The 27,606-nt window shown below is 48.4% G+C and overlaps 1 protein-coding gene and 1 long non-coding RNA gene across 2 annotated transcripts in view; one reads left to right on the forward strand and one right to left on the reverse strand.

Moving 5' to 3' along the window:
• HS3ST2 (heparan sulfate-glucosamine 3-sulfotransferase 2) overlaps nucleotides 1–10,575 on the reverse strand; it is a 93,936-nt gene extending 83,361 nt beyond the window's left edge. The window contains exon 1 of the mRNA XM_060648767.3: nucleotides 9,722–10,575. Within this exon, the coding sequence (XP_060504750.1) occupies nucleotides 9,722–10,212 (491 nt within the window). The 5' untranslated portion in view covers nucleotides 10,213–10,575. The remainder of the gene's footprint in view (nucleotides 1–9,721) is intronic.
• LOC132689211 (uncharacterized) lies at nucleotides 10,017–20,413 on the forward strand. The gene is made up of 3 exons (XR_009614912.2): nucleotides 10,017–10,116; nucleotides 19,387–19,572; nucleotides 20,140–20,413. It is a non-coding gene; the product is annotated as an uncharacterized LOC132689211 (long non-coding RNA).
• The last annotated feature ends 7,193 nt before the right edge of the window (nucleotides 20,414–27,606 follow it).

Raw genomic sequence — 27,606 nt, forward strand, 5'->3', positions numbered from 1 at the left:
CTGGTTCCATACAGATATGATGAAAAAGAATTAATAACTAATAATGACAGGTAACACTTGTTGGACACCTTCCACATGCCAGAAATCTGAGTACTTGTGCATGTTATTAGTCATTCGATCCTCAAGGCAAGCTTGTGGGGTTAAGGCACAGGGCTCGTCCCAGTGTGCCAATGGAACTGAGACACAGAGAAGCCGCTGGCTGCTGGACACAAACCTGGCAGGTGGTGCAAGTGAGGAGATTCCAACCCATTCATTCTGATTCCAGAGCCAAGCTTTTTTTCCCTTTTTTTTTTTTTTTAATGTTTATTTAATTTTGAGAGAGCGAGTGGGGAGGGGCAGAGAGAGGGAGACACAGAATCTGAAGCGGTCTCCAGGCTCTGAGCTGTCAGCACAGGGCCCGGTGCAGGGCTAGAACTCATGGACCGCGAGATCATGACCCGAGCTGAAGACGCTTAACCCACTGAGCCCCCTGGGCGCCTCCCAGAGCCAAGCTTTTAATCACTGCACTGAAGCTGCCTGCCCTGGTGCTTTCTGCCTCCTTACCCCCATTTTGAGGTCATCTCGCCCATGCCTTTTGAATCTGGGCTGTCCTCCTCCTTCCAATAAGATGCGTGTGTCCATCCCTCCCCCTCACCCCACAAGGAGCCCCACTCTCCCAAGAGCCATCGCGGCAATGCCCTGCTCACCTCTCCCCAGCCTCAGGGTGGGTGCGGGTCTCCTTCGCCCAGCCATGAGCGCCGAGACCAGGACGTGCCCTGAGTTTGCAGGAAGGTGCCTCTTCATCAGCACTGATGGCTATCGACCCAACTGAAGGCAAGCTCAGGGTGCCCCGCTGTCACAGACACCCTCTAAATGGCTGCTGCTGGGTATTGTTACATCCAGGGACAATAAGTCCCAGGGACAATAAGTCCCAGGGACAATTTTCCCCTGTGGAGCTCCCTCTACGGAGCTGAGAAAGCAAAAGTGACACCTTGCCCTAGGTTGAAGCCTCACGTCATGCATCACAGAGTAGATTTGCATCCTGAAATTTTAAAAAGACACCCTGTCTTGCATGAGCATCAAAATTTAAAAAAAAAAAAGGCTTGAGACCCATTCCCATAAACTGCCATAGATTGCTGAGTCTCTAGTGGAAACAACTTGACATCTTATTTTTGCAACACTGACGCCTGCAGATATGGATGCAATGACCTATGTAGATCTGATCATTTTTCCACCCATGGGAATAATGAAGAAACCAATGGCAACTTTGGGGGGGGGGTCCTTTAAATACCTGCTACACCTTTTATTCTGGGAACGCTGTTCTCCTGAAGTCTAGACTCCCTTGTAAATATTGCTTGTTGAAATAGTTCTCTGAAGCCTCTTGTTTGTCCTGAGTCTTCCATTGGCTTGTCTCTTCCAATCATTAACACATCAAAGCAATCTGAAAGCTAGAAACCTCTCAGGATTTACTTAAGGTGGATTTTCTGCAAATTCTAGCAGGGTTTCCCCAGATGTCGGATGTGTGGCCCATCTCCATAATCTGGGGGTACTCCACCGACCTACCCAAGATCACTGGGTAGTTATTAATTATTTATTAAATATCACTGAATATTTCTCACAGTGAGAAAATCTGTGTCTTTTCCATTTCGTTTCCATTTCTTCTATCCTCTCTCCTACATCGAGGAGAAAGAAAAGTCTCATGCTGCAATTAATATTTCTCTAGCTGTTCTTTTTTTTTTTTTTTTTTTTAACGTTTTTATTTATTTTTGAGACAGAGACAGAGCATGAGCAGGGGAGGGGCAGAGAGATGGGGAGACACAGAATCTGAAGCGGGCTCCAGGCTCTGAGCTGTCAACACAGAGCCCGACGCAGGGCTCAAACTCACGGAGTGTGAGATCATGACCTGAGCCGAAGTCAGACACTTAACCGGCTGAGCCACCCAGGCGCCCCTCTCTAGCTGTTCTTAGTGGTATCTCCAGTACTCTTTTAAACTTAATTTTTTTTAATGTCTTATTTATTCTTGAGAGAGAGAGACAGAGCAGCAGCAGGTGAGCGGCAGAGCGAGAGAGGGACACAGAATCTGAAGCAGGCTCCACGCTCTGAGCTGTCAGCACAGAGCCCCATGCGGGGCTTGAACTCATAGACTGCGAGATCATGACCTGAGCCGAAGTCAGACACTTAACCGACTGAGCCACCCAGGCGCCCCTCCAGTACCCACTTTTAAACAAAGACTGATTAGGCTGCAGGATTGGAATGGTCCAGCCACCTTAGGAAGCAAAACTTCAATTGCACTCTTTTGTTTGCAGTCTATGTATTTTTACGATTCCTTTCTAATGATGGCAAAGTGGGGCTGGTTTTCCACATAGGGCAGTTTTCAAATGAAGTCGTTTTAAGAAAATATGTGTGTTCCCACTCTATTTGCATATTGTGCATTAGGCGGACAAATGAGCAGCACACATCTAGGACACACAACAATGGATGCCTGTGGTAACCCTGGGAAGGGTTACCACATGGCACACAAACAGGGGTGAGAAAGAGGGGAATACTTTTCATGGGACAGCCTTGATCACTTTTCAAGTTTGCATTATGTGAACATATTCTCTATTCCAAAATATATGCACTGGAGAAAAAAAAATAAGCCCGGCTCTTTACGAAAAAATTCTAATCTTTTAAGTGTGGAAACTTAAACAAAATATTAAGAAAATAAGAGCAGAGGCCGTGCCACAATTTGGCAAATGTCACGAAGGGGGTTCGAGAATGCCTGGAGCCTGGAAATCGCCACCCTCAGAGAATGAGGGAGCGATGCTACCCCTCAGAAGTGGCAAGGAGGGGTCCCTGGCCTCCACCCCGAGCGGACACTCATGGGAGCTGGTGGCCATGGGCGCAGAGCCTCTGATTCCAAAGCTCGGGAGGACACTCCCCCAGGGGACTTGCACCCAGGAGACCACGTGATGCTCAAGCCCCAGATAACCCAACCAGTACCATTGGCCCATGCGCCTTGAAGAACCTGCTCGGGAATGACCCCTCGCCCCTCTCCCTCTGCTGTTATTCTGCTGAGAAAGCCCCCCCCCCCCCATGAATGCAGGACTGAGCCAACAGGCCAGCTGCGTAGCCTGACAGGCAGCAATTACCTCTGAAATGCTAAGTTATTTCCACTCACTGGTGGCTTTTACCCACCTCGTCAAGCTGCCCATGGACTACAAAGCGCTGCAGCCCATTAGGAGAACAAAGTGGCAGCAAGAGCTGGCCTACAGCAGCCTGGCACTGAGCCTGGCAAATGGTAGGCGTTTGACAAATAAATGGATTAACCCGCCCGGGGTTAGCTCTGGAGGAGACGTTGAGTCCCATAGGTTTAGACCAGCTGTGACCTTTCAGCCCCTCCGGCCTGACTCACAGGCTGTGGGCTTGTCTACCCGCTCCCCCTGCTGCCGAGCCCTCTGCGCATAGACGGCCTCCCCTCCGAGTCCTCCTCCGGGGGACCCCGATCAATGGGGAGCTGTGTGCTTTCACCCCCGCCCCGCCCCCTCCGTCACTCAGTCATTCAGGGCTGATTCATGGAGGTCTGACCAAAGAGAAAGAAGTTGTCCTATAACCCTGCACGCCAGATGCACGGAACATTAGCAGGCATGCAGGTAATTGCACCTGTGGGACACTGCCTTTGCCCTGAGCCTGTTAGGGACTCACAGGACGTGCCTCCAAATATCTGGGTGGTCCAGCAGCCCACAAAGAACGTGCCCACCACATCATCTTATTAACTCCCTGTGGGAATCAGTCCGCACTTTCTCTCACTTTGGGATGGGTGCTTTCAGGGAGATGGCATGGGTAACATAGATCCAAGATGGATGCGGCTCCTTGGCTAATCAGAAGAGGCCCCTGATGGCTGTAGAAACAGCAATCTGGGGCTCCCTCCAGGATCCGGCATTTGCCACCTAGTCTCAGGCTCTTCGGAAGGTCTAGTGGGTCCCCACGGCAGAAGGCACCTCTGGGGGAAAGAGTTTCCATCGAACATGGAAACATGATACCTCATTGAATCTAAGACCCCATCAATTGTCAAATATCCTCATTCAGAGATGTTAAAATGTGGGGGGAAAGTGTGCTCTTACAACCTTTGATAAATGGTATTTTCACATTTTCACATCCCAAACAGCCTTAACAGGGGCGCCTGAGTGGCTCAGTCAGGCCATCCAACAGGGGCTCAGTCAGCCTTAACAGGGGCGCCTGAGTCAGTGCTCAGTCAGTTGAGCATCCAATTCTTGATTTTGGCTCAGATCATGATCTCACATCGTGGGATCGAGCCCTGCATCGGGCTCTATGCAGACAGCGCGGAGCCTACTTGGGATCCTCTCTCTCTACCCCTTCCCCACTTGTGCTCTATCTCTCGTGCTCTCAAAATAAATAAGTAAAAACTAAACAAAACCCCAAAGCAGGCTTAACAACGTGTGACAGCTGGAAAGCACCAGGGCTGTTAGAGTCTCTTCACCCCTAAATAGCCACATACCAGAGACCGTGGGGACAGCCCGCTCCAGGGCGAGCTCTCCCACCGTCCCTGTAAGCTCCAGGGGCAAGCGAAGCCAGCTCTTCAAAACCTGTCTTTGAGCAATGACGGTTCTGCCTGCCCATCCCGAATGTTCCTTGGTGCCTGACAACTGTAGGCACGCTAGAACTAACTATTACATCTCCAGTGTGCTGCAAGGCTGACAGCCAGCACACCATGGACGCTGGATTTATGGACTCAAGGGTTTCATTTAACCAGCACATATGACATCCTCCTGGACCGAGGCAGGAAAACTCCTTTGAAGACATGTGTCTGCACAGACACTGCAATTGTGCGTGCAAGGGCACGTCTGTGGAGTGTGCAAGTGCATACATCTGCGCACACCTGACAAGTGTGGAACAGTCCGTGTCAGGTATTGCTTAGGGTTCCTTTTTATATGTTTATTTATTGATTTTCACAGAGACAGCACTAGCTGGGGAGGGACAGAGAGAGAAGGAGAGAGAGAGAATCCCAAGCAGTCTGCACGCCTGCCAGCGCGCAGCCCGATGCGGGACTCGAACTCACAAAGCCGTGAGACCATGACCTGAAGGTGCTGCTCAGTTTGTTGCAGGCGGCAGAGTCTTCTGCACTAACCACTCCCCTCGCCTTCTGTTTGCTCTGCTGTTAGAATTTGATTTCTTGATTGAAATGACCTGGAACCAGTGACAGACCTTATTCTCTGCTTTTCATTCTCTTTCTTCCCCGGACCGTCACCTCTGGGGCAAATGTCTACTCTGACTTACACCATCCCAACAACACCATGGATGCTGAACAAACAAATAACCCGAGTTGTGAAGTCTAAAGTTTACCCAACAGGCTTATCTATCATAATGTTGTCACCTGAGCACAGAGTCAATTATCATGTGTTAACCTGCTCTTGTTGGCATTTCAGTGCATTTAGAGAAGATCCGCTTCCTCCTCACCCCCCACCCTCAGCCCCCTGCAGTCCCTGAAAACTAGCGAAATCAAGAACACTTAGGACAAAACTCAGCTTCCTCTAAGACCCTAAAAACTACCAGACAACACACAGTTTTTATCGCTTTACGAAAGATGAACACCTGGACTGTTCTGCCTTACACCCAACCCTTGCTAAATCATAGCATCCCAAATACAATCTTCGATTTTCACATGGTCCGTCTTGAGTTTCACAAGACTGGAAAGCAGGTCAGACTTTAAATGGGTCAGAAATCAGTCCCATTTAAAAAAAAATTTTTTTTAACGTTTATTTATTTTTTGAGATAGAGACAGAGCATGAACGGGGGAGGGGCAGAGAGAGAGGGAGACACAGAATCGGAAGCAGTCTCCAGGCTCTGAGCCGTCAGCCCAGAGCCCGACGCGGGGCTCGAACTCACGGACCGCGAGATCGTGACCTGAGCTGAGGTCGGACGCTTAACCGACTGCGCCACCCAGGCGCCCCATCAGTTCCATTTTAAAGGTGAGCAAATGGACACCCAGACGTGTGAAGTGACTTTTTACCAATGCGGAAGGAAGGAAGGAAGGAAGGAAGGAAGGAAGGAAGGAAGGAAGGAAAGGAGAGAGAGAAGGAAGACTGTAAAGTAAGAAAGCAAACTGAAGCAGAGCTGACACTAGAATTAAGACCGGGACCCTACCTAGTCTATCCTGGGACTGCTTTTCTAGCAACTAATTAACTCCTCAGCCCAATCTGCTAATAGCAGCAGGGGCAGAAACCAAGTTTTCACACTAGTGTGACGGTGATCCCAGAAGCACTGGTAGTGAGGAGCTGCAGCCACCGCAGCAACAGCAGAAACATGGCTGCCGTACCTTTATGTGCCATAGACTCTTCCGGGACACCTTCCCACACAACAGCCTTCTGTGACGAGTGCTACGGGCCCCATCCCACGAGGAAGGCGAGACACAGGATGATCACGGTCTTTCAACCAACCGCACAGCATCTGGAGACCATCTCTGGTTCCCTCATCAGCCTGCTGTCATTTCTGCCTACCTGTCCCCTGTCCAAGCATGCAGCCGGCCTCGCCCCATAGGCCCAGCTGTCACCTCGGGGAGGAAATTGGGAGAGGGGAGCCAGGCCAGACATGCAGGTGATGGAACTCAGAAACCTCTAAGGGGAGGGATCCCACCGCAGAGGGCTGGGCTCTCCCAGGCTGGCTCCCAAGAGGGGCTCAGGCTGGAGGCAAGGAGGACACAGACTCTGCCTCCTGGTCTCCCTGGCTGTATCACTCCGCCTTCAGGCACTGTTTGACCCCTCCTGGCTTATCTCCACAGGAAGAAGGCTCTCTCCTTTGCATTGAGAGTGAAGTTGGATTTTTCCCCTGTCTCTCTACATGGAGGCCTCGGGACCCAGAAGTTGTCCCGAGGAGCTTAACTGTGGGCAGATTATAATGCGATCCATGGCCTGTAACTCTGCCACTCTGAACTCCGCCTTTGGAAAATATGGTCTGCCACTCTGGGTGCAAGGGCTCTCTGGCCATGTCTACCCAGGGGTCACCGGCTCCATAGCGGCAAGCTATGCAGAGCAGTGGTTAAAGCACTTAGCTGGCAATGCGCAGGCACACACACAGCCACACACACACGAGCATGTGTGGCTCCATGGGCTACTACATGCCAGTGACTTCTGGCTCATCAGCCTGCTTTGTGACCCCATTTCAGACTTTTGGGGGGCTGCAGTTTTCACATGTGTGAAATGACAAGGGCAACAGGCAGAAAGAGGAGCATCATATCACCTGCTGTCCTAACTCCCAGAATGCAGGAATAAAGTGAGAACGTGGATTTTAAAAGGATCCCGGGAATCCTGGACATTTCTGCAATTGAGGCATAACTCTTGAGCGATGATAAAGGATAAAGCACTTTCAGAGAAACGTTCTGGAAAGTATGCAAACAGCATCCAAATGGGACGGCGTCACCTTACGTAGAAATGGCAATCCACAACCAAACCCTGGACTCCCAGGGTGTGGGTCTGCAAAGGACAGATGCACAAACCACATAGCCCTTTCCTGAGCTGTAGGCTCCCAGCCCTCCCCTGGGGGTGTAGTGGGAATGGGGCAGACCTCCAGGCTAACCTTTCCCAGAAATACAAAGGGTGAAAGGGAGGGTAACTCAGACCCTGGGAAGCCGGGTGGAGGGGAGAGAGAAGTAGAGCTGTCAGTGTGCTTGATGTTAAATAAAACCTACCAAGGCTCAGTTGAGAATTTTAGCAGAATCCAAATGTGCTATAAAAAAAAAAAAAAAAAAAAAAAGGCACGGCTCCCATCTCTAAGGTTCACAGCTAAGCTGGCTTAGAATCACACATGCCAAGGTTAAAAATAAAAGGCAGCCATCCCTGAATGACACGGGCTCTGGGAAGGAAGCCGGAGGTAAGTTGCTTGCCCGTGGGCCAGGGAGAGGGGAGTGTAAACATTGGGTGCAGGGTTATCATTGTTTACTGGAGGACACAATATCTAAAAGCCAGATGCTCAGAATTTTGCTATTTTGCACTTAAAAGGCACTTCGTACTGGCCAAGGGTTTCGTAATGATCTTCAGATTTTCCATCGAGGAAACCCTGCTGGGCATGAGTGTGTGGCCATGGCTGACCCACACAGGGCTCTGCTGCTCCATGAATTTGCTTTCCTCGCCCTGAGGTCTGGCTCTGACGCTGTCCTTGTACACCTCAAACACCCAAATGGGATGCCTGTGGGTCACAGTTTGGAAAGCACCAGACCTCCCATACTGTGTTGCCCTATTCCATTAAGCCAACATAATGGTGCCAGGGGTCACCAACAGGCCAGGTATCCCCTGCTGGGCTCCACTGGAGTCACAGTGTGTGTCTGCCTCCTAAGGGGGGGGTGTGTCCCATCCCCTGCCCCCACAACCACGACCACTGCAGGCCAGGGCTATCGGCCCTGTTGCCCCCTTGCAAATCCAGAGCCCCTCAGTATGAGCCTAGTTGGCTCCCCTAACAAAGTTTTCATTTGTCCAGGATGCTTATGGCTGCTACTTCCTAAAGGGTTTACTTTTAGAAACATTTGTTAAAAATTAGCTCTAGTTCCTGTAACAGCGCCCATGTTATTCCTCCCCAATTCCAATACTATGCAGACATTTCTAGAAGGTCTTCAAGGGTCAGATGAATGATGGGAATTCTGTGATCCATGTGTTGCGGGGAACCCATACCTGACACCACTCCCAGGGATGCCCTGACTCGGCCCACGTTTGGGCCAGTCCTACACCTCGGCACCATTCAGGGATTGGGAGGCAGACGGGCACCGAACAGTAGAGGCTGTCACCTTCCAGAAGCTTCAGGCTATCCCCAGACATCACCAACCTAGATGACTCTCAGCCCTGCCAGTGTAGTGGAGCAGACAGTCTATGACTGGCTGTCCCTAGGACCCTGGCCAGCCCTATCTGAGGTGCCCACCAGTATCCCAAATTCCACATCCTGGCTGTGGGTTTAGAAGCACCACCCAGCGCAGGTGTCTTTTTTACACTTTGAAGGTACTTTAGAAAGGCCTTAGGAGGCACACCAGGACGAGGCTGTTTTCCTGACCACTGGGATGGATGAAAAAATCGAGGCTCAAAGCATTTCAGGAATTTGCTCAAGCTAAGTGACAGAGCATGACTCAAATCCAGAGTTCCTTTCCACTACCCTAAGGCCACTCATTCAGAGTCAGAGCGACCGGGGTGTGGTGGGCGCAGGGTGGGGGCGTCTCAGTCCGGGTAAAAAATGACCCTCCAGAAGGGACCCCCCCCCCACCTCATCCCCACTCATCAGGGGACGCCCTCTCCGTGTGCCTGAACTACCGGGGACCTCATCCAAGCGCAGAGCCCTGCCGCAAGGGGGCCCTATTCTGACTTTCCCTTCTCAGGGTCCTTCAGACGCCGGGAAAGATGAACGAAGGTCAGGAGAGGGCCTTGTTCTGAAGCGGCACGTGTCCCGGCCCGCCCCTTCCCCGGGCATCCCGCTCCACCCCAAAGGCTGGACACGGAGCTAGCTCACCAGCTCGTCCTGAGGTTTGGCTAGACATCCCCCTTCCCTTCCGGCGACTCCAGAAACAACCACCCTTTGCAGTTCGACAAAGCGCGTGCCCGTCTACACCATCCCCGGGAAGTTCTTGGTGAATCCTGCTAGAGTCCCCCCACGTGTCAGCTTGAACCACACAACGAGCCGGATTAGAGGGAGAGGAGACGCTGGAGATGGCCCTAAGGATGGACCCGACTGGGGCCCCGGCGCGCGGAGCGGGGCGCCCCCTCCTTACCTGTACCAGTCCAGCCCGCGGCCGTAGTTCCTGTCGAAGAAGTGGGGCTCGGTGCCCAAGGCCCGCACGTCCGGGTGCACGCGGATGAACTCCAGCACGGCCCGCGTGCCCCCCTTCTTCACGCCCACGATGAGGGCTTGGGGCAGCCGCTTGGTGCCTAGCCTGGCCGAGCCCGAGTGGTTGGCAGCCGGGAGACGAGGGGCGGGAGCGGCAGCGGCAGCGGCGGGCGAGCTGGGAGCGCCGGGCGCGCTGGGCGTGGGCCCCGGGGGATCGCAGGGGCGGGACTTCGGGAGAAGTTTCTGGCCGCCCGCGCCGGGGCCACGCAGGCAGCGAGGCGCGCCAAGGAGGCGGCTCTGGCCCAGGTCGTCGCAGCAGCACAGGAGACTGTAGCACAGGTAAGTGCAGGAGAGCGAAAGCGTGAAGGCGAAGAGCAGCCTGCGCGCCCTCCGCGGCTGAGCTGGCCCCGCGCGGCCCAGGACCCTATAGGCCATGGCTCCATGGGCCCGCGCCGGGGGTCATGGTTTCCGGGGGGCGCCGGCGGCGGAGCTGTCGTGGCCCTGCGGCCGCCTAGAGGGCTGGCGCCGCGCTGCCCGGGCCCCGCGGGTCGGGCGTGGGGGGCGCCGTCTTCTCCGGGCACTGCCGGCCGGGGCGCGCACCATGCCCGGGGATCCCGGGGACGGCGGCTCCTCGGGGGACAGGCGGCTGCGCGTCCCACATCTCCCCGTCCCGGACCACGGGGCTCCGGGCGGCGCTCCTCGGCTCTCACGTGCGCCGGCTTCGGAGCGCGCCCAGTGCCCGAAGCCCCATTCCTGGTCCCCGGAGCGCGGCGCCCCACGCTCGGCGGCGGCGCGGCCGCGCGGGCTGGCGGGCGGACCGGACGGTGGCGCTGGCGCGGGCCCCGCTCCGGCTCCTCGAGAAATGCCGAGCCGCGCGCGCTGCCGGCTCTATTTAAGGAGTCGCCTGACGTCAGCCGCGCGGGTCCCCCGAGCTCGCGCCCCGCCCTGGGACCTGGCCCGCCCCCTGCGCCCCACTCTCCTGCCCCTCCCAGGTACGCGCCACCCGGGCCCTCCCGGTTCAGGCCGCTCCCTGTGCAGCCCTGGCCGGCTTGGGGTGGCGAGGCATTTACTCCTCCAGGAGGCCGAACGCCCCCAGCACCCCCAGGGGTGGGAACCCCGGCCCAGGTTGCGCCAACATTCAGCCTCAGACCCCGGCGCAGATCCAAGCACTCTACACGGATGCACGGTCCCACCACACTGACACACACACGCACGCACGCACATACACAGGTACACACGTACCCTGACCAGGACACACCCCCTCACCCCACAAGGGCGTGGAAACACCAACACGGACCCTCCCCTGTGCCCCTCACCCCCGTCTCACCAGACACACACAGCCTGGAATCAGACATCGTGCCGTGTGCGCACACACGCGCGGGACTGGGACACACGCTCTAGACGGGGATGGGTGGAGAAGCAGGGCGTGAGTGAGATTCCGTGACTATTCGCGGAGCTCCTTGGCCCCCCGCGCGCTGACTCATATCCAGGCGGCTCGCTCTGTCTCACACCCATGAAGCATGCGCCCCCACCCCACTGTCACTCCACAGCTCCCGGGACGCGGCGGGCGAGGGAACCCCAAAGGAGCGGACTCCGCGCTGGGCCGGTTCCTCTCTTAGCGGCCGCCCCCTAGCGGCGAACTGCTCCCCGGGGAGCTGTTGGGGGTCCCACAGCGTCCCTGAGGTCCAGGATGCGGTGGACTTCATGCCGTGGCATGAGGAGGAAACGCAAGGGAGGACTTTTCCAGGAGCATTTCCTCTTCGAATGATTTCCCGGCAATTGCCCGCAGGACAGTTTTCAGCGACCATGCGCAGAACAGGCATGGGTGACCAACCCCAGTGCTGCCCTGAGTGACCACACTAGTGGATCAGAACCGTACATCAGAACAGACCTAAATCACCGTGGCCAAGAACGCTAAGTTGTCACCCCACAGGAATGCCAAATCACTGTGCCCAGGTGTTCACCAAGTGCTACCCACGCACCATTCACTGAGTGACCACCATCGCCTCCACTGCCTGCCCCCCACAAACCAAACATCCTTCTTCAGAGAAAAATCTAATCAGGTTCTGTGGACTTTAGCCCTAGCCAGGGAATATTTTGTCCCCAAACGGGCCCATCCCTAGAAACCTTAGGCCAGTCCCTCTACTACAGACCATAACTACCAACTTTGTTTCGAGCCCTCCCAGGGTTAACTCCTTTAATATGGACCACAACCCGATGAGTTTGTTACCATTATCCCCACATCACCTCACTTCCTTAATTCTAATAGTAGCGAACATTTACTGAGTGCTTGTTTGGTGCCAGTAATGTGCAGATCAGTTGACATGCACTACCTCCCTTGTCTTTGGAGATAGATACTATTATAATTCCTAATTTACAGACTGAGAGTAAGGCTTAAGGAACACACAATCAGTAATCAACAGGGCCGGGGGGTAAACTGACTCAGGATTTGGGCTCTTAATGACAGCGCTTTGCAATTCCCTATCTTCCTTTGATCATTCCTCCCAGAATTCCATCCCAGGCTCCTCTCCCAGCTGTGAACTAACATGTCTATATTACTTCTAAAGCCTGACACCTGGGACCAAATGAGGACTTCCAGCTGTAGGTTGAAAAGTTCACGGAGATGCTCACCTCCCTTCTGTAAACTGTCTCTAGTAATGCCACCTGTGACTCCATTATCTTTTTCTTGTGGCTCTATCACACTGCTGACATCTCAAGCTCGCAGCTGAGTAACATCTCTAAGTGTTTCTTACAGGCGCTGCTGATTAAGGCATATCTACCCCATACTGTGCTTGTACAGTGGGCTTTTTTGGACCCAACATGTTAGGTCCTTACACATCTGACCTGATTAAATTTTATCTTGTCTCATCAGCTCACTGCTCTAGTTTTTAACAAATGTCTAGTTGAATCTTGAATCACAATGTAGCTTTCATTTATTCAAAAAGAACGCGTAGAAAAGTTGAATTCTGGCAGCCTTACTCTTCGGCAAATGGGTTGATCTTTCAGAGCCTCAGTTTTCTCAGCTGTAAAATGGGGAGTCAGGATTAACTATGAAAACCTTGGTTTTCTGATGTTGTGTAGTTCTGTGGCTCCCTTATTCAAGGTATGAACCACTCTGTTGGCATTATGTCATCTCTGTGTTTGATTGCAACTTAATTAATTCTTCACTCAGGTCTTTAATAATATCAAAACAAATATGTTGGAAGTAGCTCTAATATAGACCTTCAAAAGTTTTTCACATTGTGAACCTGTTATTTATTTCTTGCACCTTATTGTTAAAATCACAAGGTTAAACGTGGATTAATCTGCTCTGACAAGAACTTTTTCTTAGGAAAAAAAGTGAATGTAGTTACTTCTCATAATTCTCTACTTGGCTCAATTTAAAAATTATTTTTATCTTTGAATTCATAAGCTGTGAAATGCCTGGGTATTCCAACCCATCAGAGCCAGGCAAATTTGCCTCTTCAAATTTCCAACCACAGTAGTGACCATGATTTGCATAGAATTTTTCAGGAGTGAGACAGCAGATGTGCCTGCTCATCACCCCCCACCCCTATCTTTTTTCCAGAAGTACTGTGATTCTCTTTTAAGGGCATGGCGGCGGGGTGGGGGGGGGGGGGGCAGGTATGCACAGACTAGGACTGGAATCCTTCAAAATCTGACACAGTCCTAAGATCTGGCTACTTTTCCCCATCTTGTCTGTTCCTCTTTGGACCTTGTTTATTTTCTTCACTTTTAACTGCCTTTTTACTCCCTTTTATTTATAAACCAGGAAGGGCTACTGAGTCGCAAGCAACAGAAGCTGACTGTGGCTAATATAAGGAAGAAGAGGGATTTGGAATGGTGGTGGTGGGGTGGGGGGTGGACTGGGTGCATAAACAGAATAGCAACAGAATGAACCTCAGGACGGACATCCTTCTCTTCCTGTCCTGAGTCTTCGTTTGCTCTTTTGTATCTGAATTCTCTTGAATCTTCCTTCCCACCCTTACACCCTACATTTAAGACCTTGAATTGGAAATTAACAAAACAAGGAAATTTTCTTTCCCTTAAGTCTTTGGACCCAATCAAGCCTTATTATTCAGTTTTATTTCAGTGTAAGTTTCCTTCCCCCCTCCCCCCAGGGCTGAGTTTTGTGAAATGTGAGAAAATGTTCCAAAGAGGGTGGTTCCTAAGAGAGAGAGGACTGTGAAATGGACTCACGAGGTCTGCAGGCTGTGTGAAGGGCAGAGTTCACATCTGAGCAGGAGGGTGTGCATGAACGCTTTCCATTTAGGAATGGATTGAAAGTGAGGATAAAGAGAAGGTTTTCTACGTGCCCCATCCTCTGGCTAAAGTCAGAGGGCGGAAGTTCAAGGGGCCAGATGCTGCCTATAGAAGGGAACCAATCTGGAAGGCCAGCAGTCGCGGTTGATTGCAAGTACTGCTTTGTAAGATTCCAAATCTTTTGTCATCTCCATGTCGGTTTACTTCTGCTGTTGGCAATAATAATCATCGTAATAATGTGCACCACGTATTGAGCGTTTATTCAGCACCAGGCACTGGGCTAAGCATTTGGATACAGTACCTAATTTAACCCTTGCAATAACCCGGTAAGATAGGGATTACTACTATCCCTACAGAAACTATCTCAAGGAGGTTTTCCGTGTTCTCCCAGATGATACAGGCTGGAGAAGGAGGAAACCAGTGCAAAAAAGCACGATGGGCTGGCTAATGATCAGCTTCAGCCACAACCCTCCCTTAGGTCAGAACTGTTACCTGCCCCCACCTCCCATCCTGCCTTATGTAACCCACACAATCTGCCTTACGTAACCCACACAATCTTCTGCTCACCTTATCTTACCATCTTGCCTTCCTAATGCAACTGTCCCTTGGGGCAGGGACTCGACAGCTGGTTACAAATCAGCATGGTACTGAGAATCTGGCCTGCATATTCATGTTGGGACCCCCTTGGATTCTTGATCTCCTTTCTCCTCCTTGATGGACCATGGACCAATACATATTACCCTGTTAGGGCTTCCAAGAAAGAAACTTATATTTCACTTCAAAATTTATCCACAGTGGGTTGTATGGACTATTGGGGGAGATACTAACCTGTTCACTTATGCAGTAATGGGGTATGGCTGACCCGGAATACCTGGGTTATACTCCCTCTCATCTCCTTGTCTTTAACCAAATGGAAGCAGATGAGAATGTCACCACTGTGGCCCCCAATGTACCCATTTTTTAAAAATGTTTATTTACTTTTGAGAGAGAGAGAGAGAGACAGAGGCACAAGCGGGGAAGGGGCAGAGAGAGGAGACACAGAATCTGAAGGAGGCTCTGAGCTGTCAGCACAGAGCCTGACGCAGGGCTTGAACTCATGGACCATGAGATCATGGCCCCTAAGCTGAAGTCAGACACTCAACCGACTGAGCCACCCAGGTGCCCCCCAATGTATCTATTTCTGAAATACAGATCTTAGTGGTATAGGAAGAGTACCTAGCTACAGAGAACAACTTAGGGAGATACAATTGTTGGCTTGTATTGAGTTTTGTGTTTCCCTTCAACATTATTATTATAGATTATATTATCCTGGATGTAGAAACAAATGAAAATACTGAGAAAAAAAAAAAAGGTCCCCCAAATCATGATACTTAGAAGTAACTATCACTAATGCTTTTTTACATCCTTCCTATTAAAAATGTATCTGTTTGTTTATGGGTCAGCCCATATCTACTGTTTTATAAAATGCTTTTTTACTTGACAATATTATGAATCTATTTTAAAAAAATTTTGTTAAGGTTTATTTATTTTTGAGAGAGGGAGAGACAGAGTGAAAGCTGGGGAGAGGCAGAGAGAGAGGGGGACACAGAATCTGAAGCAGGCTCCAGGCTCCGAGCTGTCAGCGCAGAGCCCAACACGGGGCTTGAACTCACGAACCATGAGATCATGACATGAGCTGAAGGTGGACACTCAACCGACTGAGTCACCCAGGCGTCCCTTGTGAATCTGTTTTATATCATTAAATACAGACCTATGAAGGTCTAGTACTTTCAGAAAGAGAAAATAGTAGGGCATCTGGGTGGCTCAGTCAGTTAAGCATTTGACTCTTGTTTTCGGCTCAGGTCATGGTCTCAGGGTTCATGGGTTCGAGCCCCACATCAGGCTGTATGCTGCTGGTGTGGAGCCTGCTTGGGATTCTCTCTCTCTCCCTCTCTGTCTGCATCTCCCCTGCTCACACTTATTCTCTCTCTCTTTCTCCCTTTCTCAAAATAATAAAAATAAGCTTAAAAAAGAGAAAACATCTTTCTCTCTAAGAATGGTGTAAATTTGCAGCTACTGTGAATGGAGAGAACCTAACACACATGTGAACTAGTTCAGCATGTAAGTAAGCAGAGTGAAAGGGAAAGACTGAGTCCCGGTAATAGTGCTTGACTCCCTAGATCCAGCTTTGCCTGAAGCTGTCTCTTCAAGAGATAGTAAAGCATAGTGGTTAGGAGTTCAGTGACTGGAAGCAGGCTGCCTGAGTTCAAATTCTGGCTCTGCTAGTATGACTAAAAAAAGATTATAGATGTAATGCACTTAGACTAGAACCTGGCTAACAGCCCTCAATAAACATCAGCCATTATTATACTGCAAACTTTTCAATTACATGCATCCATAAATTCTTTTTTGCTTACTTATTTTGATTGATAGGAGTATGTACTTTTCAACTAGATCTGCATCTTTCAACCTACTTGAAATTTTTATTGACAGTACAATAAAGTCAACCTCTGTTCTCAGCAATCCCCTAACACTCCTCCTGCTTTGGATCCTGAGCTTATCTACCTGATACTTTAGATGCTTCTAGGAAAGTAGCCACCTATCCACCCTGGATCTAGCTCACGGCAAGTGTTCAGTAAATGAATATTAAATAAATAGGTAACCACCCCCGAAGACCCCTCTGCCTGGAGGACAACAATCTTAGCATGAAGATAGAGCATAACTTACCTTGAAAGACTGAATTTTCTGTTCATTGATCACCCCCTTCATGCCCTCTCTGCACAGATAAACATGATACGTAGTCACTTTGCACTGACGCTGTCAACTCCCTTGACCTCTCACTGCTGTATTTTCTGGTTAAAGTCAACTTTCTTCCCACTCAGTGCCCGGTGCCTGCACCCACACAGCTGAGCACAGCAAACGCACAAGCATGGTGACTAATCTCACTTAGAATTCATCATTCCGGATCTCAAGTGGACCCTTCACATTTCCTGGCAATCATGCTCCATTTCCCGCGTCCATTCATTCTTCACTCTCCTATGTAACAATTTGGTTCCTTCTCTCCTCTTCTTGAACCTCAGACATCTCCTCCCCATCCTGATCAATCTGATAGCCTCGCTTCCTCTGTACTTCATGGGTAAATAGAAGCAACTGGAAGAGAACTCTTACCATCACCTCTACCCACCTGCCTGTAGCTATGTTCACATGCTTTCTCTTGTTAATGTTCATGGTCTATGTTTTTCTTGATAAGGCCAGCCCCTCCATTTGTGTACTAGATCTCGCCCACTCAAGGACATGGCCCCAGCAAGCCTTCCCTTTTTCTCCCCCATGATCAGTGTCCCCTCTCCACTGGGTCCTTCTCATCAGCATATCAATGAATTGGTATCTCTTCCATCTTAGAAAAGAGAAAAGCAATACTGTCTTGACCTCACTTCTCAGCCCAACTGGCACACCATCCCTGTCGATAGCTCAGCTCCTCAAGAGTGCTCTACTCCCTGGTTCCCAAATCTTTCCACCCACTTACCATTGAGCCCATCCCAGTCAGGCTTATGCTTCCTCCTCTCCTCTGAAACAGTTATTCTTGAGGTCACTAGTGACATTCATAGTGCGAAACTCAAGACACCTCTTCATCTTAGTGGGACCTGGCCCATGCACAGCATGTGACACAGCGGATGCCCTTTGCTTCCTGAAATTTTGTTCACCAGGATTTGAAGGTGTTGCATTTTTCTGGTGTTTTTCTCACTTTTCTGCTTCTCTTAAGCTTCCTTTGATGGTTTCTTTTTACCTCCAGGACCGCTCACTTGGGACTATCCCAGAGATTGGTCCTTGAACATCATCTCTTTCCTGTGAACACTCCCTCCCTTAGCGACACCTTGGGTCTCCTGGTGTCTACACCCCTTGTATACTGCTGCATCTCAAATTCGTAGCTCCTTCCCCCGGAGTGTCTGCCGATGCGTCTCCAACCAAACGTGTCCCAAACTGAACTCTTCCTAGTTCCCTAAAACCTGCTTTCACCATAATTTTGGTCATCCAAGTAAATGGCAATTCTCCTGTTCCATTTGCTCAAGCCAAGAATAACCCAGAGTTAGCCTTGACCTCTCTTTCTCGCATCCCCCGCGTCTGATCTGTGAGCAAATCCTTGTTGTTTCCCTGCTCAAAATGCATACTGAACTTGACTGCCTCTCACCACCTCCACAGCTGTCATCCTAGCTGGCTTCTAACATGTTCGTGAAGCGTGGAGGTTGAAGTGGGCACCCCTGTGGCCTCGGCAGCACAGATCTCCCGGGTGTAGCAGACCCTCCACCTCATGGACACCTTTGGGGCCTGGAGGATCCTGCAGTATTAGTGGGAGTGTGACCTCCTGGCTTGTTGCCAGGTGGGTGTGGCTGTGGTCCCTGGGGCAGCAGTGACAGTCACGGATCCTCCAGAACCCAAAGTGATGGAGCAGTCATGGGCTCTGCTAACATTTTCCCTTTTGCTTCCACAGCCTGGGGCTGGCTCCTGCAGTTACTAATTTCTGAGTAACCCCACCCTCCCCTTCTTGCTCCATCCACCCTTCTGTCACTTTTAGAACCAATCTCCCATATTGAATAACTTCTGTCTGAAATACCTAGGATGTTTGTTTTCCCGATGAGACACTGATCAATATAGTCTCCACCTGGCCTTCCTAAAACATTCTCAACAGTGAGGGTCACCCTTCTGTTTAAAGCTGTCTGTGGCTTCTCAGCTCATTCAGACGGTGGACCCACCCCAGGGGCTAAAGAATTGTCAAGATGGTAAGAATTGTTTGGAGACAATAAGCCTGAAAGAAAACTGCCAACTACCCAGATCGTTCCCCTCCCTCCTGCCCCCCTCGCCCCACTATTCTCCGGCAACAAGGAATCTCATTTTGGCCTCATCCCAAAATGAGAACTAATCGGAGGACTCTGGCAGGGGACCCAGGAATAAATACCCCATAAGTGGGTGGTTTTAACTTCTCCCCTTGGTTCATACCAGCACACCTCTCTTCTCTACTCCGTTTGAGATCTCCCTGCCTGGAGCTCATCTTAGTCAAGCTTTCTATAAAACAAGTGACTGCAGGGTGGACAGTACGGGTTCGCAGTGGTATGCCTGGCAAGTGGTACCCAGGGGCCGGCTGCTCAGCCCCTGCACCTGTCCCCTGCCCTCTGAGGCCCCCGATGCCTCCAAGTACTGAGCTTTTGACAATTCCCTTTGGCAGTTGTTCCTCTCGTCAGAGTTCAGTTCAACTTTCTCAGCTCTGCTGTGTCAAGCAGTGCTTCTGGTTTTTTCTTGTCATTTCTCATTAGCTGTTGTGTCCTCTTACTTTCTTTGTCCTTGAGGATTAACACCTGTATTTCATTCCCTCAGATGCCATGGTATACAATCTGTGTGATGGGGCGTTCTGAAAGAACCTTGAACTTCTCCAACACAAAGCACTCAGGTGGTGGCTCTCAAGCTAATCTCTATGTGCCAACGAGTCTGCTCTTCCAGGTTTGAGCCCTCAGCTCTGACAGCTCTCAAATATGGACACTGCAGGCAGCGAGCAGCAGGCAAGTAAACAGTTGGAGAAGGTCAGCTGGTGGGTAGGTGGAAAACCTAATTAATTTGTACCATTCAAGTAGTACAGGAATCACCCCTTTTGTAGGAACGTACAAGGGTGCGGCCAAAGATAAGGGACCCTTTGGCCACCCCCCAGCAATTTTTCTCCTCTCCCCCAAAGTTCATAATGTTAGTAGCATAGTTTGTGAGGTACACTTTCGGTCTTTCTTCTGTGCTTTCGTGAAAACTAGGAAAACCCAGCAGAGTTTAATAGGGGTTTGGAGTGGAGAGGGCATGTACAATGAAGACATTCTGCACCTTGCTTTTTTTTTTTTTTTTTCCCACTCAACATGGAAATGCCTGTAGATTTAACTCGGTACCTGCCAAGTATTTCGTCAAATACGTGATGTCTCAGGTTATTTACGATTTATATTGTTTATATATCATGGTTGATTTAGCCATTTCCCTGTTAATAGGAGTTTAGGTTTGTATCCATTGTGATTAAACTTGGCTGCCTATAACCAAGAAACCCAAAGTAGCAGCAGTTTGAATAGGATATTAATTTGTCTCATTTAAAGGAAGTCCAGAAGGAGGCGGTCTGAATCAACAGCATGGCGGCTCCATGAAGTTAACAGCCACCTGGGCTCTTGGTAACCTTGGATGTGTCCCACCTTCCTGTGGTTGAAGTTGGGTGCTGCGGTCCCCATAATCATCACATCTCCATCCCAGCAACTGCATGGAAGAAGGGGAAGAGATTTCCGAGAAATCCCACATGAATGTTGCGCACCTTTCGTTGGCTGGAATTCAATCACACGGCTACCTCTGGCAGCAAGGGGTAGCCGTGGATGGATGGAAGTGTTACTAGGTTCTGTTGGTTTGAGAGAGAAGGTGGATATTTGGCAGGCCGTCAGCAGTGTCTGCTTCAAGTCGTTTCCAGTCTGTTCGTACAACGATGCTTCAACGAACACCTTTGAACACAGGGATCACAGTCAAATATCCCCAACCAACTAGAATAGCTTCCAGAGCTGCAAGGGGATCTGGGAGCTAACCTCTGTCTGGAATTAACTCATTAACTCTTGATCACAGAACAGTATGGGGCAGAGGGGAGAAGGTTAAAGTGGCCTGGGCAGTGGGAGTCAAGGGCGCTTGCAGGACTTGAGGTGGGGGCTGTCTCCCAACCAAAAGAGAAGTATTTCAGTATCTTAGCAACTGGTAGAGTCCTGGCTACACTTGCCCTTAGTATGTGTACGTGCTGGTGTTTCTCTGAGTAGATACACTAGGTCGTAGGGTGTGTGTGTGTTTTGCATTTTAATAGATGCTCCCAAATTGTTTATGCTAATCCATACCCTCCCAGCAATTCCCCTCAACCTCATCACCTCTACATATTAAGATATTATATTTTAAAAATAATTTTGCCAGTTCGTATGGAAGAAAAATGATATCTAGTTATTGTTTTTATATGCGTTCCCCTGATTATCACTGTGGGTAAGATTCTTTTTTGTTTCTTGGCCATTTCAATTCCTTGTCTATAAACTGACTATTCACAGAGCTTGCCAATTTTGCTGGAATTTATTTTTGTATGTAATCTGACGTAGCGCTCTAATATTTTCCAATTAGATAAGCAAATGTCTGAAATCAATTACTAAATAGTCCCCTCTTCTCTTGAAGGTATAAAATACTATATTTCCCATCTGTGAATTCTCTCTTTGGTTCCATCGATCTATTTGTCAATATTTGCAAACAATATTGTCTTAATATGCATTAATTTTGTAATAATTTTAAGGCTTTTCCAAAATAATATTCAAGCAAGACTCAAAGAATAGGCAGAATGCTTTTGGAAAATAAAAATAAGAATGATACACATTTGACCCTTGAACAATATGGGGTTGGGGGTGCCAATCCCCCATGCAGTCGAAAATGCACGTATAACTTTTGACTCCCCAAAAGCTTAACAACTAATAGCCTAGTGATGACTGGAATCCTTATTGATAACATAGTTAACACATATTTGGTACATTATATGTGTTCTGTACTGTATTTTTAAAGTAAGCTAGAGAAAAGAAAATGCCATTAAGAAAATCATAAGGAAGAGAAAATATGTTCACAGTACTGGACTGTATTCATCAGGAAAAAAATCCACCTGTCAGTAGACATGCATTGTTCAAAGCTGTGTTATTTTAAGGGTCAACTGTACTTTTTGCAAGATCTTAAAGTAAATGATAAAGTTACAGTATTAAAACAGTGTGGTGTTAGCTCAAGACAGGACAGACAGAATGATCAGTGGGGTGAAAGAGAAAGCTCACACCCGGGCCCTCGTGTCTGGTATGCCATCTGGCTGTTGAAATTAAGGCAGTTTCTTTGCCAAAAGAAATTCCAGATGGAGCAAAGTATTTAATGTTTGAAATTAGGCCATAAAATAATTACAAGAACAATTTGCAATAAAAAACTTAATAAACCTAAAAGTAGTGGAAGAGACCATGGAGGGTAAGACTGGTAAATTTGGCTGCATGGCTACATACATAATTTACACCTGTATACCTAAAAGTCTCAAATAAAATTAAAAACAAAGAAAAATACTGTATCAAGAAAAGTATTGGCAATGTATGTGACATACAAGTTTAATACATTCCTATATAAAGAGTCTTAAAAAATCAATAAGAAAAAATGACCACCACAATGGAAAAGTGGTCAAAGCACATGAATAGCCACTTCAGAAAAGAAGAAATACAAATGACTAACATACAAAAGGAATTAATGAACATTAAAAAAGTGAAAAATAACAAATGATAAAATGATACTAACTAGAACTTATTACCAACCAAGATGGCCAATACTTTTTTGCATTATTGAATTTTTGGATTATTGAAACTTTAGAAAGTGTTCATACATTTTAACTCAGAGTAGGAATTTATCCCAAGAAAACACATTATGGATACTTACAAAGGTTTGCGTGTAAGGTGATTCGTTCATCAGAGCATTTTTTTTATAAGAAATTAGAAGCTCTCTTAAAACTGCATCCCGTTGGTTTTTGCTTACATAAATTATAGTCCCTTCTCTCTCAATGCCAATCCCATATCTCCACCCCAATTCAAAGTATACTAGGAAGAGGTAGGAGGTCATAGAATAGAGAAGGAACAAGGTTGGCATCTCCCATGTGTCTGAACTTGGCCCCTTAATGATCTAGCCTCTTGGCTCTCAGCCTGGCTACACGAGAATCACCTTGCTTATTATATTCAGCCCCACCGATTGGTTCTGGGTGAGGTCTAGGCCTAGTATTATTTTTAAAGCTCCCTAGGTGATTCTAGTGTGCAGCCAGGGTCAAGAACCATTGCTAACCAGCACTCCCTTTAAGTTGATTAATTACATAGGCTATTGACCAAAGCTGGAACTAACAGCCTCCAGAAGCCCCAGGGAAGCCAAACCATTGCTTGAGCCCGGCCGATCGCGAGTGGGCAGCGGCCAACCTCATGCCCCAAGAGACTGGCCTCCTTGGCCTTGCTACAGCCCAGCCAGCCAAGTGTCTGTTAGATTTAATACCAAAGAGGTCACGGGTGACCTTGACAAACACACTTACCGGCGCGGGATTCTTGACTGTTCTGTGACAAACTGCCATAACAAAGCTACACACCAGTTCGTGTTTCCATTTTTAGCCTCTTTATTACCTCCATCTGTTGGTGGAGACGCGGCGGCAAACACACGGAGTGTGAGCTGCAGTGTTATCTGGTATCGTATGAATAAGGACCGCCAGACTCCTACGGTCTCCCACTTAGGGTGGGGGCTAATGCTTCCTCTGTGGGTGACTCCTTCTGTCCTTTCCCCTCCACCTCTACGACATGTTTGCAGTTCACACTCCATTTCACACAAACAACTTCCTAACACTTCCTTGCTTATACAGTGATGGCTTGAGGCTTAGCTACAGACCTTGAAAATGCTTATTTTCATCAGTGACTGCCTCTTCCCTCATCCCTCCCCCAGCCTCCCACCCTAACCCCTGTCTAATGATATTGGGAGCTCTAAGGACCATCACTCATTTCAGATCATTTATTCACATATAAAGGAGGTGATGCATTGATGTCTAGAATCCGCCCCCCCACTTCTAAGTATGAGTCAATAAAAGGGAAGGGGGAAAGATGTGGATTGCATTTATTGGGGTTCTCTAATTTTCTGTGCCCTTTCCACTGTGCTTGGGTTCCTTAGAGAGAGAGAGAGAGAGAGAGAGAGAGAGAGCAGGGAATTGGGCACATTCCAGGACAGTGTGTTTTGACTTTCAGTCATTTACATGGCATCTTCATAATTTCTGCCCTACCTGTCCGTGCACCAATAGGATTACTTCTATAAAATTTCTTTATGTCACCCCTCCTTTATTCTTAGATATTTTTAAAAAAAAATTTTTTTTAACGTTTTATTTATTTTTGAGACAGAGAGAGACAGAGCATGAACGGGGGAGGGGCAGAGAGAGAGGGAGACACAGAATCAGAAGCAGGCTCCAGGCTCTGAGCCATCAGCCCAGAGCCCGATGCGGGGCTCGAACTCACGGACCGCGAGATCGTGACCTGAGCTGAAGTTGGACGCTTAACCGACTGAGCCACCCAGGCGCCCCATATTCTTAGATATTTTTTAAGTGAGCCTGACTAGTGTTTCCTAGTATGGATGTATCCGTTTCTTTAGTCATTCACCCGCTGAAGGACATTTGGGTTGTTTTCCAATTTTGCCCATTACAAATAGAGCTGCTGGGAACATGCATGTATGGATTTTTATGTGGACATAACTTTTCATTTCTCTGGGATAAGTAAATGCCCAAGAGCTGAACTGTTGGATCAAATGGTGATTGCCTGTTTACTTTCTAAGAAACTGCCAAATTGTTTTCCAGACTAGCCATACTGTCTTATGCTATGTGAGCCGTCCAGTTTCTCTGTATCCTCACCAGCATCGGGTGTTGTTGCTGTTTTTTATTTTAGCCATTCTGATAAGTGCCTAGTGATCCCTTATTGTGGTTTTAACTACGTCTCCCTGATACTTAATCATGTTGAACATCTTTTCATGGGCTCATTTTGCATCTTTATATCCTAATGAGGGAAAGGCTTTTCATGTCTTGCGCCCACTTTCTGATTTTTTTGGTCTGTTTTTTTACTACTGACTCTTGAGAGTTCCTTATATAATCTAAATACTAGTCTTTTGCTGGATATGTGGTTTGCACATCTTTTCTCCCAGTCTGCAGCTTTTCTTTCCATTTTTTTCCACAGTTTCTTTGTGGCACAGGAGTTTTTAATTCAATGATGTCAAAATTATCAATCTTTCCTTTTACAGAGTTGGCTTTGGTGTCATGTCTAAGAACCCTGTGGCCCTAGATCCAGAATGTTTTCTCTTGGGTTTTTTTTTCCTACAAGTTTTGTAGGTTTACATTTTATATTTATGTGGATGATCCATTTTTAGTAAGTTTTTATATAAAATATGAGATTTAGGCCAGGGTTCAGATGTTCCCCAGATTTTGTATGTAAATACTAATATAAATATGTTATTATGAAAATGAGTTACATCCTATCTTACATCCTGTTCTGTAGCCTAATTTTCTCACAGAGCCCTATACTGTGGACATCTTCACACACCCACTAAATGTATCCATTTTAATCTGTGTGATAGTTTCTAAAGGCCGTATAATAAGTCACTGCGCTGATGTATCATGCTTTATTAAGGCAGGCATATTTTAAAACCTTCTTACACTGTTCTAATACCCATTTAATGGAATTCTTTCTAGCTTAAAGCAGGCAGCATCAGTATCTGTTGCTTGAAGCTAAAAACTCACACAAGCATATAAGCGGCTTTCCAAGAGGTTATTTAAGCAAACGTCACGTGTCAAATATGTCAGGGAACGTGCTACAGCCACGAAAAGAGTTCTTTCCTTGAATCCTTTGGGCCTCAGTGTTTGAGTGAATCAGAGAATCTTGAGCTTCAGGCTTACCCTCATCTTTGCGTGTGTTAAAATACTCCCCAACCCATGGTGGTCATGCCCTTTATGTTTCTATTTCAGTGTGTATTTGAAGATTTATGAAGATTTTTTTTTAAAAGGACCTGAGTCACTGCCAATGTTGAGGTTGGGGCTTTAGAGGTCATCCATCTAGCTCAGTGGTTCTTCCCCGGGAGCGCTTACCAGCATCATCAGGGGGGCCTTTTCAATTTGTACCTGCTCAGCCCTTGCCTGACCTTTCTAGATTATACTCTTCTGGGATGGCACTTGGACCTGTGTGCTTGGGGAAGCCTCTCAGGTGATTGTCTCCCACACTCGGACTGCAGCACCCCTGCTGTGATCCAGTCTCACTCCCTTTCAAGTATTCCAAAGTAGGGATTTCTTCTTAAAAATTCTCTTGGGGCACATGCGTGGCTCAGTCAGTTGAGCAACTCAGGTGATGATCTCGCGGTTCATGGGTTCAAGACCCACGTCAGGCTCTGTGCTGACAGCTCAGAGCCTGGAGCCTGCTTCAGATTCTGTGTCTCCCTCTCTCTCTGCCCCTGCCCTGCTCACACTCTTTGTCTCTCAAAAAATGAGTAAACCTTGGGGCACCTGGGTGGCTCAGTCGGTTGAGCGCTGACTTCGGCTCAGGTCATGATCTCACAGTACATGAGTTCGGGCCCCACGTCGGGCTCTGGGCTGGCAGCTCAGCACCTGGAGCCTGCCTCAGATTCTGTGTCTCCCTCTCTCTCTACCCCTCCCCTGCTCGCACTCTGTGTGTGTGTCTCTCTCTCAAAAATAAAATAAACATCAAAACATTAAAAAAAAAATGAGTAAACCTTAAAAAAAATTTTTTTAATAAAAATTCTCTTGATTACCACCAGAGCTCACGTAGAGGTCAGTCCTGAAGCAGCCCATTCAGCCATTCAAATTCTTTGACCACAGAAAGTTTTCTCTACTGGGTATGAGTTTATTTGCCTTAGAACTGTCCACAGGTTATTGTTTCATGATAAAGCCATGGTTCTTGCCCTTAACTACCCCTTTAACCCATTTTGGGGAGATGTAAGAAAATGTGCTTCCCCGGGTCCCACCCCCAGAGAGTCTGCTATACTGGTGTGGGGTGCGGCTGTGTTAGTACCCGTAAAGCTCCCCAGGCGATTTGAATGCGAAGGCAAAGTTGAGCACCAGTGGATGGAAGGGACGAGGGGGTCACAAATGGAAATGCCTACAGTGGTCAGGCAGGTAATGAAGTGGGACTGTGGTGAGCTAGAGAGCTCTAGATTCATCCAGAAGGGACCTCAGCTACTCAGCTCCAGGCAACTGTTGCCGTGCAGGAAGGTGGGCCCAGTGTTGTAAAATGTAGGATTTTTTTTTTTTTTTTTTTTTTAAAGAAAGGCTGGGATTCCAAATCTTTATGTGAAATCCTAGGATTCTTAAACATGAGCAAGTGATATGAAAAGAAAAGCACCAGGAGGCCAGATCCAGCCAGGGGGCTTGGGCCTCTGCTCTGAAACATTCCAGCACAGGAATTCCTTCTGAGGTTTCTCAAGCTTGGCACAATCAACATTTGGGGCTGGATAATTCTTTGTTCTCAGGGCTGGCTGGCACATTGGTAGGATATTTACAAACACCCCCGGTCTCTACCTCTCTACCTACTAGATGACAGTAGCAACCCCGCCTCCTCCCATTGGTGACACCCAACATCTCTCTCTCCTGGGCAGCAGAATTGCCCCTGAGAACCACTCTTCTGAACCGATGCTGGTTGATTGCTTCCCGTGATGAGGAACTCACTCCGGAAGCCACCCATCTATTGTTTGACAGGTCTCAGATAAGGAAGTTGTTTATTTTTCTCAGTGGAACTTAGCCTTGCCATAAGTTCCATCCATGGGTTATAGATAGTTCCATTTTCCGATGCCACACAGAAGCAGGCCTTCCAAATTTTCAAGCTGCCTCCTGTGTTCCCCTGCCGAGTCTTCTGTCCTTCCCGCTAAGTTCCTGGATTTGTTTCACAAGGCACATTTTCCAGACACTTTGCCCTCTGCCAAATGCCCTCCAGGTTTTTGATATCCCTTGTAAAGTGTGGTGCCCAGCCAAACACAACA

This window comes from Panthera onca, chromosome E3 (genome assembly GCF_046562875.1).
Source record: "Panthera onca isolate mPanOnc1 chromosome E3, mPanOnc1 haplotype 2, whole genome shotgun sequence".
In the NCBI taxonomy this organism is placed as follows: domain Eukaryota; kingdom Metazoa; phylum Chordata; class Mammalia; order Carnivora; family Felidae; genus Panthera; species Panthera onca.